The sequence below is a fragment of the Propithecus coquereli genome, unplaced genomic scaffold (genome assembly GCF_000956105.1).
Source record: "Propithecus coquereli isolate 6110/MARCELLA unplaced genomic scaffold, Pcoq_1.0 Scaffold14, whole genome shotgun sequence".
Lineage (NCBI taxonomy): Eukaryota > Metazoa > Chordata > Mammalia > Primates > Indriidae > Propithecus > Propithecus coquereli.
The window spans coordinates 4,756,747-4,770,110 of record NW_012138302.1 but is presented as its reverse complement, the minus strand read 5'-3'; the positions used below and the strand labels follow the sequence as shown (position 1 = coordinate 4,770,110).

Here is a 13,364-nt window from a genome sequence, read left to right as displayed (position 1 = left end):
GTGCTTGGAAGCTTAATAGCTTTTTCAACTGCATCCAAAATGGGCTTCTCTTTGTAAATGATTTAAGTGACTGAGAATCAAGACTGAAAAGGGGTTTGTTTCTCTGTCCTTCTATGCCTAGGGTAGGATGACTGCACATTTTTAGAGCATGCCCAATTTGCCCATTTAATGGAGGAAGGGCTCCACAAACATCTCAGCCGTTGAGATAGGATGTGTAACTTAGATAATGGTTAAGATACTGCTGCTCTTTACAGGATAATAATTTTCTGTCTAAAAGTCTAGTTGGCTAAATCAATGGTCAACCAATTAAGAGAACCTTCAAGTTAAACATCAATATTTGACTTTGAAAGACATTCAAGAGGCACCAATTTTGTTCTTGGTTAATATTCATTGAGCTGTCTCATTGTTGAGGTTGCTGCTCACATTGGAATTTTATGACAACAACAAGAGTAATGTTTTAGTCTGCCAACTCCCTTTCCTCCAGATTCTTAAATTACATTAAACTTCTCAGTTCATTTAACCCTTTATGTGTTTTTAACTTTTTTTTACAGACCATATCATTATTTGAGTTTCCCTTCCCTGGTGGTTTGTAGAGGACCTGTGGTGCTAGGCTATAGGTTATGTAAGACTCACCTAGGGAGATTCAACAGTTTAGAGATAGGGATCCAAGAATCTATATTTGTTTAACATATATCCCAGTTGAGTTTGGAATCACTGCATTCAGACTGTATCTATGGTTAGTAAAAAAAAAGTCTTTACCCAATAGTGAGAGCTGCTACTTCACTGAAAGCTTACCGTTTGCTAGGTACTGACTCATCTCCAAATATTATCACAGTTCAGCCTCATGACAGTCCTCCTGGTTCATTACTATTATGCCCATTTTATGAATGAAAGCTGAGGCTTAGAGGTGTGAAGTCATTCACCCAAAGTCATAAGCTGGTATGTGACAGAGGCAGGCTTTGAAATGTCTGAGTGCACAAAGTTGACATCTTTCATCCTTCTACTAAACTGCTTCTCATCTAGCCTATTCCAGTATCATTTAGAAGTCAGGCAGGACACAAAGGAAGCATGAGACATGATCCTTTATCTCAAGAAGTTTATTGTCTAATAAGAATGAAGGAAGAGCACATATTCACTGGTGGTCAAAGGAACATAAAATTAAGTGAAAAATTGTGAAGAAGAAAATTAAGGTAATTCCAGGGTTTTTTTGTCTTTTCAATAGTAAACTGAATATTACTGAACTAGCAAGTTTATTTTATTTGCCTGTTGAATTGCTTGGTTGTTTTGCTATGATTTAAACATAACATGAATCAGAAGTGTCCTTTTGTTTGGGGTTCCAACGTGAGAAAGATTTTATTGACGTCATTGTTATAATCTTTCAAAGAGATGGAATTTGTCCATCAAAATATTCTGTTTTATGTATTCTGTTTTGTTGTTGGGCTCTAAGCAAGCAAATTGGAGCAGAAATAATTTAACCTGTTCATAGTACCATGTTGAATAGGCAATTATTTTCTCTCTTGCAGGGGCCAAGCGTAAATTAGAAAGGCAAAAGGAACTGCAAATTTAGAACCTTTTAAACCAGTATGTTAGATTAACCCTCCATTCCCAGCAGATATTTATGTTGCTAAGAAGATAAAAGCACAAAAGACTCAGTTCTGGTTGAAGAATCGATTTTGGAAGTACACAGGGCTAAGGCCAAATCACTAAAACTTGGAGAAGCATTCCCTGTTCTTAACAGAAGACTCCTTTAAGTACCCAAGTTCTGCAGGCAAAGGCAGATGTGGGATTGTGGACTGTCTTCTCTATGATAGTAGGAGTCTTCTAGAAAGGTGATGTCCTCACCAGGTTTCAGCTCATTGTTCATTTGTTGTAGAAAATCTTGTTCTATTCAGAGGAGGAAATTAGATTATCCAGATTCCTGTGTCTTTCTAAACATCCGGCTTGCCGTAAACCACATAAGCTTCGTCACCAACACCTTTAGTCAGGACAGGATCCTCCGAGATTGTGTTAAGCTCTTCCCCCTCCCTCTCTCTTCATCATAGCATTTATCATATTATATTACATGGGGTAATTCTTTGTTTACTTCTTTATGTCCCTATCAGACAATGAGCTCCATGAAAGAAAGAACTGTCTTGATTTTGTTCACCATTATATCCTGGCACCTAGCTGACACTTAGCTAGTCTGGAACAGAGTAGGTACTCAATAAATGTTTGTTGCGTAGGTGGATGGATGAATCAACGAACAGACAAATGAACTTGATAGCATTAAACTCTAGGTGAACATAAGGAGTTTTTTTTAACTCCTCATGGCCATGTAGTTTTCCAAATCATCTGCAATAGACTGTGGCTATAGGGAACACCCAGTATAACTTCATTCCCATTGTGTATAGGACTTAACCAAGACTTCATTTGTTTTGCAAGAGTCAAAAATAAACTCTCAAGCTGTCATGGAATTGCAGCTATGAAAGCATCTTTCTTGTGTCTCTTGTTTCTTTTGAGTGGTGTGTGACTTTGAATTGGCCAGAGACAATTACTAGGTAATAGACTTTTATTATAAAATGGATTATAGAATATGAAATGAAAATGTACGTGGATCATACAAAGGGGGAAATGAAATGGCAAACACCATAAGACAAAGACAGATGACACAGAAGGATGAGTAAGAAAGAAAAATTGCCAGGAGGCACTTTTCGGGGGAAGAGTGCATAAGGAAGGGCAGTCAAGTGTAAATAAGAAGAAAAGAGTAAAGTTGGTTGATGTCATTAGAAACCTGAGGTGTCTACGGCAACTAAAAGGAAATGAAATGGAACCTCTGTAGGGAGATAAGACCAATTTCCGTGCTAAGTATTCTTTAGCATGTTTATTCCCTTTTTCACTCTGTCTTCACCAGCTCTCTCTGAAGCCAGAAAAAAACTCTTTTATTGCATTAAACATCTGTCGAGTACAGAGTGGCACCGTGGGTGAATGAAGGAGTGTTAACTTTGCGTCCACTCATTTGTACGTCTCCTTGGGGAAGATCAAAGTTTGAATCATTTTGAAATTTATTTTAGGACGTTCCATGTCCCTAAGGAGATCTCGCCTCCTCAGTAACTACTTGGGATATTTCCTTTTTTTCTTTAAGAAAAAAACATAAACAAACAAAAAACTAGAAGCCCCTGAATTGGCAAAAGTTTCTATGGCTACAGTTGAGTAAGACCATATTGATTTTTATTCACTTTAAAGAAGATGTGCATCATGGTGGTGCTTTGCGTAGCATACTTTCTTTAAATACAAGAACTTCATGGGTTCTGTAAGAATAATTTAACACATTTAAAGAAGGAAATAGTATTTATTTCTTTCTCCCTTTTTTTACAGTTCCCACTATATAGAAATATGAATACTACCACAAATTTTGGTGTATTTTAAATTTTTCTTCAACAAATTAATGGCTTTGTCACATGTATAATAATTGTGCTGTTTACAAAGAAATTGTGCTATTTACATGTTTCACACACAAAAATATGATTTCACAGTGCAATGCAGGCAGTGTGACTGGGTAATTGAGCAGGGGTTAAGGTTGCAGGATTGTGCCATCTTCTTTCTTTGTGACTGTATTGATAACTTCATTTAGTGATTACATCAGAAATCCAAATTCAAGGTGAGTGAGAAATAGGATGTCGTCATAAACACGGAGCATCATATTTTCCACTACTGACTATCCCACGTGGGATGAGGGAGGCTTTAACTTTTGTCTCTCTTCAATGAGTCCCCAGAGTGCAGAGGACCCCTCATTCGGGACCCTGGACATGGGGTAATTGTGAACCCAGGGCCGAAGCAATGCCCAGGCTGGTGGACTCCTTGCGTTGTTGGGGGATGTAGCCTGCCTGCTCTTCTAAGTTACAGCATACTGTTGCTTTTCCAAACAGGCACCCTTGGTTAAGGTGATTTACCTGGCTGTGGGCTTCTCCAATGAGACACTAGGGAGAGGAAGGAGACAGAGCTAAGAGCCTTCACCAGACAATGTCTAAAATAACATTACATACTACAGCTCGCAAAGCCATCAGCATCCCTGCCACCCCCCAAATGATCCCAAGCAGAGACCTTTTACCACAGGAAGAAAGTGCACCCCTTTTGTGGGACTGACCCTGGCTGCTTGGAAACTCCTTGAGAATCTCTGAGAACTCAGCCTCTGAGGATACATGTCACATATTAGGAGCACAGACAGAAGAAAATGGAGTTCAGTAAGAAGTCAACACATATTTATTTCTAAGCCATTTCTAAGACCTGGCTCTATCTAAGAACTTCTGGGATTTTGGCAAAGCTTCTTGGCTGCTGTGGGCCTCGCTTGCTTCATCTGTAAAATGAGGAGATTGTATTACATAATTTTTTAAAAAAATTGTTTAAGGCCTTGGTGTCTTTTCCACAAGACCTGTAAACACAAAAATATGTAAAACAGATAAAAGTAGAGTTGTTCCAGTTAAAGGAGGGTCTAGAGCCTTGTACCCTTGTCCTGTATACCCCCAAATTCTCTAATGTTCCCCTATAAATAGCTCCACAAAAATCAGATGGATCCAAAGAATAGAGATTGATAAATAAGTCCTGGGCTTCGAGGGTGCACCGTGGTGTAACATTCTAGGACTCAGTGACTCCGGTCAAGATAGGCACTGGAGTGGCCACTTCCTTCTCTTGCACTGGGCCTTTGCAGCTACTGGGCTGGCTGCTGGTCTTGGGACTACACAGTGTGCCTGTGTAACCTCACACATCACTGAGTCAAGGATACAGGATGTGGCATGGCTGGGTGCTTCTTGGAAGAGCTTCCACATCCTGTGAACGTTGGGTCTCTACCTGCCAACTGCTGAGATGAGCCAGTAATCCTTTCAGAGAGCACAGGCTTTTATCAATGAGGAGGATTCAAGGCTCATTTTGTTCTTCCCTCCAAATAACACTCCCACTGTTGAGGCTTAAATACCAAAACCTTATGGTTTGCAGAATCAGTGCCAAAAAGTCAATCCTCGGAGAAACTGCAAAGATGATAGCTCCTATTGATCAAATCAGGAGAAGAATAGCTTTTGAGGTTTGCCCTTCTACAGAGGTCGAGAAAGATAAGGGCTGAAGTTTTCTAAAACACGCTTGATTTGCTTAAATTGGATAAAACCATATAAAAACACTTGTGTTCTTAGAGAACTGGTAACCAATTCAGGAAAACCTCACAAAATGAAAAGATTGGCTTGGATTAGTGAGGCATGTGAAATACAGTGTTCTTCTAAAAGCATGGTGAATGTGTCATTTCAACACAGACGATGACACAGCAGCTTAGTAAGTATGGCCATGCAGAGGACGGCCACTAGCTGCCTTCCCAGACAGAGGGGAGGCACCACGGCTCCTGAGTCTGTGTGCTGGGCACTGTGAAGGATCCTTTTGGTCCATTATTTGATTTAATCCTTGCTTCAGTCCTATGAGATGGCTTTTATTGTTCTCATTTTACAGATAAAATAGAAGTCAAAAGATGTTCAATAACTTGCTCATGATCACAAAATTAATAAGTGGCAGAAATGAGTATTTTCATCTAAGTATGTACTTCCATTAAATATTCTACTGTCTTCGAAATGGCACATATTAATTTGCTATTATAACCACTATGATTTTACACAGAGAGGCTGCTACTCTGGTAGTAAATATACTTAGAAATGTCTCACATTTTGCCATAGTCAGGTGAACAGGAGAAGAATGGAATCCATCAGTCAAGATCCTTCAGGGTCAAAACCGGTGGCCCTGTCCCTCTCTAAAGCTGCTGGTGGCCGTGGAATTGATGGAGCTCAAGTGGAGATGTGCTCAATTTTTCTCACTTAAAGTTCAAGCCTCCCTTTCATTAAAAAATAAAATAAAATATTATTAAACATCATTTTGTGAGGTGGAATTATTAATATTAAACTTCCATATAAAATAATCAGCCTTTCTTTTAAAAAATGTGGCCTTGGAAGATAATATTTTTCAGGGAAGTTATTCACATTTTAAAATATTTTATCTGTTTTTATTATCATTTTATCTGAGAAGCTGAACATGTTGTTATCTGAAGAAATGGATCTTGAGCCTGAGAACAAAATTCCTCAGAATCAGCACAATTACTTAATGAGTATGTGAATTGGAATTATCTTTGCTGTAGCCCAAGAACCGAGTGGTAATTAGTGTCCAGGGACACGTGGGGAACAATTTCACCGTTAGTGGTGCCAAGAATCTATTCATTTGTCATCGGTCCCAAATTATATTCCATCAGCAATTCAAACTCAGCTTGGAAAAACCAAGTGACATATAGCTAACTTTCTATAAAATTAATACTGTAAAATGAGTCCTATATTTCTGGCAATTTCACTGTGAGCAGCAGTAAGATGAAGCTATGAAAATATTGGAGGGAAAAGCTGTCGAGGTCTGTCTTAATCCTGCCACTTCCCGACCTTTGCTTCCTTGCCTGAAATGCCGCCTTGGCTGCCATGCTTCTATTCCCAAGCTCCCTGAGGTCTGGGAGTGCTCGATGAGCCATTGCAGAAGGCTAACCATAGTAGTCCGCAATACTGCAAAAAGCTCTGTCATTATTGAAGGAGCCAAAGTGGGTGGTTGTAGGATGAGGAAGAATGGGGGTCAGAGTGGAGTTGGGGTTGGAGTCATTCGAGGAAGACCCTGAAATGTAGACATTTAGCTCTTCCTGGTGAAATCACCTGCATGAAATATCCATTCCTAGGACAAGGGGTGGATGAGAGAAGCACTGCTTTCCACTGTGGTTTTGTGTTAAGCATATTTCCTACAGGGCAAATTTTTCTTTTTGGTTTCATATTTTGGAATTTTATGTGCTGTAAGATCCCTGCCATACTTCCCATCTGACTTCAGCTCCCCTTAGGGGGATTTGTGCTGCTTTGGGCTCAGGATGTAGGAGGGGACTGAGGCCATTGGGGTTGGGGAGGGTATATGTGGCTTGTCTATTTCTTTCCCACCTGCTTTTAGGACCAGGAAAGAGGTAAGCCAAGGAGGTGTGTACAAACCAAACAACCCTTTTGTCTCCGCTGTGTGGCAGGTAGGCAAACTAGAAGTGTGCCTTTGCAGGTTCTCAGCGGGTCAACATCCTGTTCCTGTGCAAGCTCAATCAGTGATGATGACGTGTGGCTTCTGTGGCCATTTGGCAGACAGTCACCATCAGTAAATAAGGAAATCTAGAAAGTGTGCTTATCTCTCTGAACAGGTGAAGCCAGAGGTGAGGTGATTTTTTAAATCAGGTTTCACAGACTTGAATACTGGCCAGCACAGACTGCCTGGAGGTGTGGGGCACTAGAGTCAAACAGACCTGGATTTGAATTCCAGTTGTTCCCATTATTACAGTTCAGCTTGCGTTCCCACTCAGACTCATTTTGTGTTGAAAAAACTCTGTGGCAGAACCCAAGCTTAATGGGCAAAAAGACCCACAATTGATTAATGATGCCTTCGCTGGATTGAAGGGGGCTGGGGAGATGTGGAGGAGGAATTGACAGTGTATGTGCCTTACATCCAATGACCCTGGGTCCGCGACGATCCTGCCCCGCACCGATGTCCGGTAATAATGTTCTCTGTGTGTGTGTGTGTGTGTGTGTGTGTGTGTGTGTGTGTGTGTGTGTGTGCGCGCGCGCGCGCGCGCGCGTGCGTGTGTTAGACATAGCCTAAGGAGAGTTCAGCGTAATTCCATTACAATATGTTAGTAGGATGGTGCCATGGCTTAAATTTTCAAAAACTACAACAAAAAACATCATTTGTATACTATAGTCTGTTATTGAAGAGTGTATTATGTCCTTTAGGTTGTTGATTTGCATGTTTGTTTTATAATGATTTTGAAAATTATCTTTTTAAGCTTAATTACCACAAATGACTCTTTGTATTCAAAGACTTAGCTTTCATTTGTCTTGACTTCAAGTTCCAATGTAGAGAAATGAATTTCTCTTTTCGTAAAAATGCTACCAATTCACAAACACAAGCAATGAAATCAGCGGTAGGAGCAACATTATTCTTATTTTCCACTGGAAGGCTATTGGATATATTAGTAGAAAACTGATCTTCTAACAAGAAAGGGAAGAGTTTGATAATGTGTGGTCATTTCTGCAAGTTCCTTTTTTGTTAATGTAATATTTTGAATTTTCAAGCCAGTTTTTAAAGTAAAAATCCAGATCTGGCCTCTAGATTGTTCATTTGGATGCCTCTAAAACGCAGGCGCCTCTGCCTGGCAACCCCCGCGGCCATTCCAGCGTAATAAGCTATGGGAGTCCCGCGGTCTCTCTCCAAAGGCAGACCATTCGGAAATCTCCTGTAATGCTTCTGACAGCCCATAAGTTACTGTATTTAATATTGTCCTTGTCTTTCTCCCCTTCTTTTCTTTTCAGAAACAGAGTCGTCAGTCACTGCTGAGTTAGTGCCTACCTCATCATGGAACATTTCAAGTGAACTTGACAAAGGTACACGGTGGGGACACATGGGGCCGCAAGGAGGGAGGCGGGAAACTCCGTTTTCAATCGTGCCATGACCTTCTTTGATATCAACTGTTTTCCAGATCACTAGGAGAAGGTGGGGGCCAAAGTAAATTCCCAGCTTACTTTGTGATCATTTAACATTTGATTACTTGGAATTCTATTATATCTGGAGAGGTTTTTTTTGCCCTCTCTTTCCTTTCCCTTCTTCCTCTAAAATGTTCCACATGGTAAAAATGCTTCAAGATGTGAAATAGGGTCGTTTCTGACCTTCGTGACACTACATCTCGTGGATCTTATTTAGGGGATTTGATTCAGCCTTAGCCAGGATTGATCAGAGCTGTTTGCTGGGTGACCTTTCCCAATGAGCATTTGATGTGTTTGCAGGGTTCAGCACAAAGTATTTGGAATGTTTGTAATTGCCTGTGCACACAGATGGCAGCTTCCTGCGTGCACATGGGGAACAGGTTCCTGCTCAGAGCTTGTTGTTTAACATTAATTGAGCCTCCCCACATGGTTAGCGTTGACTACTCTATAGAGAGCCTCTGTCCTAGAGTGGTGGATCAGGACACATCAAAGCCCCAGCAATCTGGCTCAACCGACCCCACTCCAAGCCTTGTTCTTTCTCTTTATTCCTCTTATGCCCTTTTATGCATCTCCAGCCAAATTTCTATTTCTTCTTATGTATCCTGTGCTTTTCTGCCTCTCTGCTTTTGTCTTTTTTTCCACCTGAATTATCTCTCCTTCTTTGCCAATACCCATTCTCCCCCTTCTGCAAGGCAACAAATTATGTCTCCTTTAAGACCAAGCATAAATTTTATATTATTCACAGTCTTGTATGATTCCTCCAGCAGGAAGTGGCCTTTCCCTCTTTGGAACTCCCAATTTCTCTGTTCTTCTCTTTGCATTGTCTATATTATATCGTAGTGATTTATATAACTGTCTATCTTGCCCTTAAACCTGGAAGTTTCTTGTAGGTAGGATTTCTATCTTGTTTCTCCTTTCGTTTGTTTCTTTCTTTCTTTCTTTTTGCCTTGTGTCCATCACAAAATCTAGCACAGACTCCTTGTTCATAGGAAATCCTCAATAAATATCTGTGGAATGGTAAGTCAAATCTTATGTAGTGAAAAGCCACATTCATACATACACATACGAATAGATTCAACAGACTTACTGAGTTTCTACTTTAGTTCAGGCACGATTCTAGGTGCTGAGATTACAGTGGTAAAAAGAGCTCAGGAGTCATTGTCAAATATGGTCTTTTATGATCAGCTCTCTATCGCCTGCTAATATAGTTACTGCAAGTTGTATTTCCTCTCTGAGAAGAGCTAACTTTATTTTATAAAACAGCAATAGGCAAAGTTATTTTGCTGGTTATACTTTATTAGGCATTTTACAATAGTGGGATGAAGGGAGGTGTCATTTCACCTTAAATCGAAGGACTTTTAGGATCATTTTTTTCTATTTTCAAATTGGACATGGACATTCTTTTTCTGTTATAATGAAGGATAAAAACAGAGGCTGTGTGTCATTCCATCTCCAGCACCAAACACAATGCCTAGGAGGCAGTAGATTTTCAACAAATATTTATAGAATATTTTTTAACTAAAAAGAAAGAAAGGACACTAACAGTTAACTTAGTGCTTACTCTGTACCAGGAACTGTGCTAGGTGCTTTCAAGTACGTAAACTTACTCTGCAAGCTCTTTATGGAGCCAACAGAAAAATTATATTATTGCATACTGCATGTTGTTGATCAGCATGGCAGCTGAGTGCACTGTCTCCCGTACATTCGTATCCCCTCCTCCTGTGGGGCAGATTCCCTAACTCATAGAAGCAGTAAAACAAAATCCATCACCTGGTATGTTCTTATGCCTCCCTCTTCACCCAGCTGCTCTGTTCCACCCGTCAATCCCACTGTGACTCCCAGCCTCGCTCGGGTCCCAGTGTTCTGTTAAACGAGTCCAGTCAGTGGTATGCAACAGTTACCTGTCTATCCTTTCCAACAGGAAATGAAATTTCAAAGAGACAAGGCCACCCGAGAAGAGCTGTTGAAAGCTACTATTGATGGCTCATGAGGGTAATTTCTGAAACAAATGCTTCAGAACCAAATACCACCTAAAATAAATTGATCTACAGGGGCTCAACCTCAGCTCCCTGGGAGAGAGCTGGGGTGGGTATGAGGAGGGCCTCTTTCCCCTTCTTCCCTAACAAGTCACAAGAAGTCTCAGAGGTTCTCTATAGAAAGCCAAATGTTTCTTTTGGAGAAAGGACTGGAAATTGCTCCCATAGGTAGCAGAAAGGGAGGGAGCCTACTACTTAAAAAAATACTGAGGCTGCTTCCAACTGCAAATAGTTCTCTGTGCTGACAGACTAGATTTGGGGGTATTTTTGCCCTAGTTTGCCTTTTTAAATGACTTCCTTTACCAGAGTGAAGCTGTATACGTAGCAGGGAAGTGTACAGCCTGGTTCTTATGAGCATGGGCTCTAGAGTTACTATGACTCTGAGCTTCCCTTGGCTCTCCTGTGGAGTGGGGATAGAGGGTATTTGTATCTATCATCTAAGGTTGTTTTCCTGGCCAAAAGTCATGTCCATGGGTCGCATGCCTGTGTTGTGATAGGATGGCTGCTTGCATGGTCACAATGGGCAGATGCATCCTAGACTCAGCCCTTAAGCCCACCTTTTCCCCAGAGTTTCACCATCGAGTCCAGTGACTGGGTTTTCTAGTTCAGGAGTGGTTCTTCCTCTTGTTCGCACTCTCTGTTGCTTGGTTTGTTCTTGGCACATAATTAGTCTATTTAAATGGTATTGACTCACCTATAGCTTAGAGCTTGATCCTTAGCTAGTCCAAATGGGGTGGCTGAGTCACTGTGCTGCTGATTGTATATATTTGGAGCCATGGCAGTGGGCGAAGGTGGCAGAGTAGGGATGGACTGGATCTTGCCTTGGCACTTGGTAAGCTGATCAGCAGTCCACCTGGGACTGGGGTCTCTGAGAGCTCATCCATCCTTATGTTCCATCTTCAAAACTGGTAGCCAGTTAGAGGAATTCTTTAGGGAATTCCTGGGGTAGCCATGCGGTATTTAAAATTATCCAAATTCAGCAGGTTTGGGCCTTAAACAACATCTTTTTTTAATGACTTTTTAAAAAATTTCAAAATATTAAGGGGGTACAAAAGTTTTTGTTACATGGACACACTCTGTAATGCTGAAGGCAGGACTTTCAGTGTGCCCACCATCAGGACAGTGATTTTTGGTTTTTTTGTTTGTTTTTTCAAAATATTAAGGGGGTACAAATGTTTTTGGTTACATGGATCACTTTTGGACTGCTTGAGTCCTGGCTATAGGTGTTAATTTATTTTTCTTTAAAAAAAATTTTTTTTATTTCAGCGTATTACAGGGTACAAATGTTTAGGTTACATATATTGCCTTTGCTCCGCCCAAGTCAGAGCTTCAAGTGTGTCCATTCCCCAGATGGTGCGCACTCCACCCATCAGGTGTATATATACCCATCCCCTCCTCCCCTCCCACCTGCCTAACACCTGATGAATGTTATGACTATATGTGCACTTAAATGTTGATCGATTAATACCAATTTGATGGTGAGTACCTGTGGTGCTTGTTTTTTCATTCTTGTGATACTTCATTTAGTAGAATGGCCTCCAGCTCTATCCAGGATACTACAAGAGGTACTAGATCACCATTGTATTTTGTGGCTGAGTAGAACTCCATGGTATACATACACCACATTTTATTAACCCACTCATGTATTGATGGGTTCTTGGGTTGTTTCCACTTTTTTGCAATTGTGAATTGTGCTGCTATAAACATTTTAGTGCAGATGCCTTTTTTATAGAATGTCTTTTTCTCCTTTGGGTAGATGCCCAGTAATGGGATTGCTGGATCAAATGGTACTTCTTCTTGTAGCTCTTTGAGGTATCTCCATATTACTTTCCACATAGGTTGTACTAGTTTGCAGTCCCACCAGCAGTGTATGAGTGTTCGTATCTCTCTACATCCACGCCAACATTCATTGTTTTGGGACTTTTTGATAAAGGCCATTCTCACTGGAGATAAGTGATATCTCATTGTGGTTTTGATTTGCATTTCCCTGATGATTAGAGATGTTGAGCATTTTTTTATTCTTTGTTGGCCATTAATCTACCTTCTTGTGAAAAGTTTCTGTCCATGTCCTTTGCCCAATTTTTGGAAAGGGTTGCTTGATTTTTTCCTTGCTGATTTTCCTAAGTTCTATATATATTCTAGTTATCAGCCCTTTATTGGATGTGTAGCATGCAAATATTTTCTTCCATTCTGTAGGTTATCTGTTTGCTCTCATGATAGTTTCCTTGGCTGTGTAGATGCTTTTTAATTTCGTCAGGTCCCATTTATTTACTTTTGCTTTTGTAATGCTTGAGTCACAACTATAAGTGTGTCCATCATCCAAATAGTGTTCACTGTACCCATTAGGTAGGTTTTTCCCTCTCCCCTCCCCTGTTTCATTCAAGTGAGTTTTACTTCCCTCTGTGCATATGTGTACTCATCAGTTAGTTCCAATTTAATGGTGAATACATGTGGTGTTTGTTTTTCCATTCTTAAGATACTATACTTAGGATAATGGTCTCTAGTTCCATCAAAATTGTTGGCAAAAGGCATTAATTTATTCTTTTTACTACTGAGTAATACTCCATGGTATATATATACCACATTTCGTTAATCCACTCATGAATTGATGGGCACTTGGGTTGATTCCACATCTTTGCAATTGTCAGTTGTCCTGCAATAAACATTCGAGTGCAGGTGTCTTTTTGATAAAATGACTTCTTTTCTTTTGAGTAGATACCTAGTAGTGGGATTGCTGGATAGAATGGTAGGTCTACTTTTAATTCTTTGAGAAATCTCCATA

At 40.3% G+C, this 13,364-nt stretch overlaps 1 protein-coding gene across 1 annotated transcript in view; it reads left to right on the top strand.

Annotated features, from left to right (window-relative positions):
* The window catches only part of ROR1 (receptor tyrosine kinase-like orphan receptor 1), a 381,360-nt gene that overhangs the window by 208,558 nt on the left and 159,438 nt on the right, over positions 1–13,364 (top strand). Inside the window, exon 2 of the mRNA XM_012639398.1 lies at positions 8,376–8,447. Within this exon, the coding sequence (XP_012494852.1) occupies positions 8,376–8,447 (72 nt within the window). The remainder of the gene's footprint in view (positions 1–8,375; positions 8,448–13,364) is intronic.